The sequence below is a fragment of the Lucilia cuprina genome, chromosome X (genome assembly GCF_022045245.1).
Source record: "Lucilia cuprina isolate Lc7/37 chromosome X, ASM2204524v1, whole genome shotgun sequence".
NCBI lineage: Eukaryota > Metazoa > Arthropoda > Insecta > Diptera > Calliphoridae > Lucilia > Lucilia cuprina.
In genome coordinates, this window is record NC_060949.1 from 11,460,842 (window position 1) to 11,466,217 (window position 5,376).

General features: G+C 29.8%; 1 protein-coding gene across 1 annotated transcript; it reads right to left on the reverse strand.

Annotated features, from left to right (window-relative positions):
- Nucleotides 1-2: 2 nt before the first annotated feature.
- LOC124418482 (twitchin-like) lies at nt 3-2,807 on the reverse strand (the record flags this gene model as incomplete). The annotated part of the gene is made up of 5 exons (XM_046945028.1): nt 2,793-2,807; nt 2,435-2,560; nt 1,118-1,817; nt 693-1,046; nt 3-511 (listed from the first exon to the last, which is right to left on the reverse strand). Coding segments are annotated over exons 1-5 (1,704 nt in total), but the record flags the coding sequence as incomplete, so codon positions are not given.
- Nucleotides 2,808-5,376: the final 2,569 nt, after the last annotated feature.

Here is a 5,376-nt window from a genome sequence, read left to right on the forward strand (position 1 = left end):
GGATCCTTTGCAAGAATAGTATTCTTAAATGTAGCTGGATCAGAAGGACCGATCTTATTGACAGCACGAATGCGGAATCTGTATTGTTTTTTCGGTACCAAGTCTTCGATGCTCTTTGAGCATGGTTCACCCTGCAATACTTCAGCTATAGATTCCCAACCTTGCTTCTTACTAATGTCTTGTCTTTCTACAATATATTTTATAATTGGAGACCCACCATCATCTTCAGGTGGCTTGAATACAACTTTGCATGAAGTTTGGTAAATGTCTGTAACATTAACATCGCGCGGTGGCTGAGGTACATCCTGGCAAATTACATTTACATCCTTAATATCATCACCCTGGCCGTTAGATAACTTGATTTGATAAGGACCAGACATGTCTCGTGTGGGTTTTTTAATTTTAAAGGTGATCTTATCATCTGTAATAGCAACCTCTACATCTTTCACAGCTAAAGGCTTTCCATTCTTTAAAAGTTTAGCCTCGACAGGTGTTTGTTTAGTACCGTTAACTAAAAAAGTTTGCAAGAGTTAATTAATATATAAATTTATACAATAGGGTATTATTTTTTATAAAAAGACAATTGTGAGAATTTTCTCTCTCATACTACCTAATTATAAAAGTGATGCTTGTATATTACAAATTATAAAGCGAATTTATATTTGGATAAAGAATAACAGTATAATGCCTACCTTTGTATGGTACTTCCAATATAACAGGTGAACTAATCGGACCAGCAAACTCATCGGGACAGTCGATATTAGGCTTACTTTCACCTTTTCGTACAGTTAACTTACAGCTTGACTTCAATTGTCCAGATTCACAAGTTATCTCACCCTCATCAGCCAATTCTAAATTATTAAAGACGAGTTGATGTTTGCCACCACCCAAGTTTTTAATCTCAATGCGGTCACTGGGAACAATTGGCTCGCCGTTGAATTTCCAGTCACATGGAGCTGTTTGATCTTGCAATTCAACATCGAGTACCAATTTCTCGCGTTCCACGGCATCGGTGTCCTTAAGTTTCTTGTTGAAACGATTTTGATCTTAAATCATGTAAAATTAATTGATATTAATGTGTTTTAAACTGCGATTAAAAATAGACTATTACACTTACAGTTAATGATGATTTCTGCTTCAGTTTTATCTGCATTCGTGGTACATTTAAATATGCCGGCATCGGTAACTTTGCAGTCTTTAAGGATAAGTTTTCGTTTGCGTCCGTCTTTAACGATTTGTATACGTTTGTCGGGCTTGATTTCTTCATCGTTACGCCACCATTTCACTTCACCTTGAGCATCATCAATTTCACAGGCCAAGGTGACAGTATCCTTTTCGATGCATTGTTGAGATTTCAAAACCTTCACGAATTTATATGGATACTCGACAATCTTAAGTTTGCATTCGGTTTTGTCCGGTTGTCTGTCTAATTGGCAGGTGTAGTGACCAGTATCTTCCAATAAAGAGTCCTTAATGATCAGTTTCAGATTACCATTGATGTCTTTTGATATAAGATAACGTGGATCATCAGATTCGATCTTTTTACCGTCCTTAAACCAGGATACATTGGCCATGCTGCTGCTAACCGAACATTCTAACGTTGTTTCGTGTTCTGTATAACCTTCAAGTTTCTTCTTCAGAGGTTTAGTGAAAGTGTAGCTAGGATCTGCTTCTTCCACATTAAGGAAAGCCGTACTGGAAACACCGCCGATTTCAATAGTATACTTGCCTGTATCTTCAACTTTAGGTGCCGTAATAATCAGTTGGTATGTATCGTTTTCATTCTTGAACTTGAATTTACTGCCGGGGAAGCATTCCTTTTTAAATTGTAACACAACAAACATTAAATATATTATCATTCCAAATATTATTATTATGAGAAAAAATTAAATTAAAATTCCTTTTTTTAATTTCTAATTTTATCCTTTTATACTTTAAAAAAACACTCTATATTGTAAAGGTTATTAACTTAAAAGGAATAGAAACGGAGTTTACGGCAGTATTTTTTTTTAAATATTTGAAACTGGATAGCTCCAATATAATCCATAAATTTTGCGGATTTATTGTTAGATTTATCATTTGTGAGAATTTAACATACATGCTGCAACCACTGTCAGATTTTCAGATTAACTTTCAACTTTTTTTTTAATTTAAAAATTAAAAATTGCAGTATAATTTACAGTACAATATTTTTTTAACTAAAAAAAACTATTTTATCGAGTTATGTATTTTTGATATCTGCAAATGTCAAAAAATATCTACAAATGTCAAAAAAAAATTTTTAAATTAATATACATATGCATATATAAACACGATTCCTGGCTGCAACAGAGAATGATCACCTAATAGAATAACCTTTTTATTTTTTATTTACACTATTATAAAGTGTAAATAATTACATACATAGTTTTCAAATTATTTAAATAATACTTACATCCTTGCGGAACAACCATTTAGGTTTGCAGTTTGGTTTACTGAAACGAGCTTCAAAAACAACCTTCTTATCCTTGCCTTCTTTTGCAAACTGATCAATCAATGGACTTAAGAACGACTCTTGTTTCTACAGTTGATATGTTGGAATTAGACAGCGTCGCGAAGTTAAAAACGTGGATTCGTAGACGGTGACATTTATGTTTACGTTTTTTTTTATTTTCAATATTTTTTTTCGTATAGAAATTTATATAGAGAAAGATTGAAAATTGTTTAGTTTGGTTTGCGTTGTCAAAAATGGGAAAAGAGTTTATTTCTTTCTCATTACATTTTTATATAATAACAAACAAAAATATTCATACGCATATGCGATACATTGTTAAAAAAAAAAAACTTTGAAAAATTAGTTTTAGAAATAGTGAAAGATAGTATTAAAAACATATCCATGTATCGCATATGATTTTATTTCCAATGGTTTTGGCTTGTAATACTTATTAAAAAAGCGTTATATATATTTTAAATAAAAAAAATAAATGTACTGGTGGCTTGTAATGAAAGGTAAGCAATTTCAACACAAAAACAAAATACATGCATGCTTTATTTATTAGACAAGTTATCAAAAATATATCAAAAAATTTTGATTACATAAATTTACAAAAATATATTTACACACATTTTCAAAAATTTTTATATTATATAAAATTTAAAAATGTACCAAGAAACAAGGATACAGCTCAACAGCTTTTATCGAATTTTACTCGAATGTCTTCTCATAACTCAATTTAATGTTTTTCTATGTTAAATATAATGTTTTTTTAAAAATATACAAAGTGTTGAGCCGTGTACAAAATATAGTCATACATATGTATATGAGAAATAAAAAAAAAACAATTACAACAGTATTAACTGCCCACCTCAAAACGCTATAAAATCCAATTTTAAATAATAATGATGGTATGAACAATTAAATAAAAATTCAGACCCTTTGAAATTACAAAAAATAAAAAACATTGGGGCCATGTTGCGGTGCGAGTATAAAGTTCTACTTATAAACAACAGATATAAATTTTAATAAACATTCAGAGACAAAGAGTGTAAACAGAGAAAGATATATAAAGAAAGAATGAAAGAGAGAAGAAGGGCGAAAAAACTGTAAGATGTTCAAAATCAAAGGTAGTATAAAGAGATCAGCAGAATATTTTGAATTAAGTTTAACTAAACTGATCGAACCTCTTCTCGTCGAAATGGGTGTAATGTTGGCCAATCTGGAATCAATTCAGCCAGTGATGGTCTACGCGATGTGGGTGCCTAATCATATTTTAAAGAAAAGTGGTAATAAATTGTTCATTACTAAAGAATTTCTATTTCAACATTATTTACTTTCTTTAAGATATTATTGTTGTTAAAACGAAATTTATTAATACGAAATTTCGTAGCTGGTTAATGATAACACACGTACACAAATAATAAAATAATTAAATAAACAATGTTCGCCTAATTCACAATCGACGTCGTTTCGTTGTATGTGGTAATTTGTTGTTATTGTTTCGAAAGGAAATCTATAATAAATCAAGGTACAGTGATATTTCGGCTATGCCGAATCTTAAATACTCTTCACCAGCAAGCTACTTTTTATTAAAACCCAATAAACTATCTACATTTTACATACTTCGGCATAAATTTTGTTTCCGTAGTGAGGGTTTAGTAATTTCCTTATACATATACTGAACTTTTATTAATTAGGTCAAAAAAATAAATATAAGTTTCGATGTAATTAAGTTTTGATATAATTTCATAAATTATTTTCGAGTGTAAAATTTTAAAACAGCAAAAATATATTAAATCGGACATAAAACCGATTACTTCGAATTTCATGATATTTTTAAGTTTTTTTGGGCACCAAATTGCATATTTTGAGTTTTTCAGCTATTTATAAAGCACATATTTCATTTTCATACAAGACATATTCACGCTGAATCTTTTTGTTAATTAAATATGGGCGTTTAAGTGATTTTCGGAAGTTGGCCTTATATGGGAGCTATGACAAATTACAAATTAGTAGATACATTCACAAAATATATTCATGCAAAAATAAGATTTATGTTTATACTTTATTAATAAGTAATTTTAAATTGATACAGTTATACTTGAGGAAGTTAATTTTGATAAATCCACTTCCCGAAATGTTAGGCTTTTTTTGGGGCCATGGGATATTTTGGATCGATTGTCATGATATTTAACATAATTGATTTATGAGCAAAAAAATATAACGTGTTGCATAATTCATCAACTTATCTTTTGCAGTTTCTGAGAATAAAAAATTTGAACGATAGTACGTGATGTTGCTGATTTTCGGTTGATTTCGTTTGTTTAATTTAACGTGAGCAGACGGAGATAGCTAAATCGACTCAGAATTTTATAAGGACCTTGAATATATACACTCTCTTGTTGGAGTGCATAAGAATATAAAAAGATAACATACAACGATACAGCGCCGATTGTGAATTGGACAATTATTTTCTTACAGCTGTATTCATAAAAATGTATTTAAATTTATTAGATATTAAAGGCAAAAAATTAACGAATAAGAATATAAAATATGTTTAATAACTTTTTTGGGCAACAAAATAAAACACCACTGTCCTAATAATAAAGAGCTTTTGTTCGTTATATTTACTAAAATAATTCGATTTTTCTGAATTTGTGCTGATTTTTACTTATACATAAATATATACGTGGTAACCGGTGTTGACGTTTATTTCAAAAAATCACTCTTGCAACGAAAATAAAGGTTTTAGTAGGATATTGATAAAACTACATGAAAGATTTTTAGAAGCTGTAAATATGGACTAAACTACCTGTTACAAAACATACAAGCACAATTACTCAAGTTGCACAAAATTTCTAACTAACATGATTTTTTAAAGAACTTAAAATATATTAGAG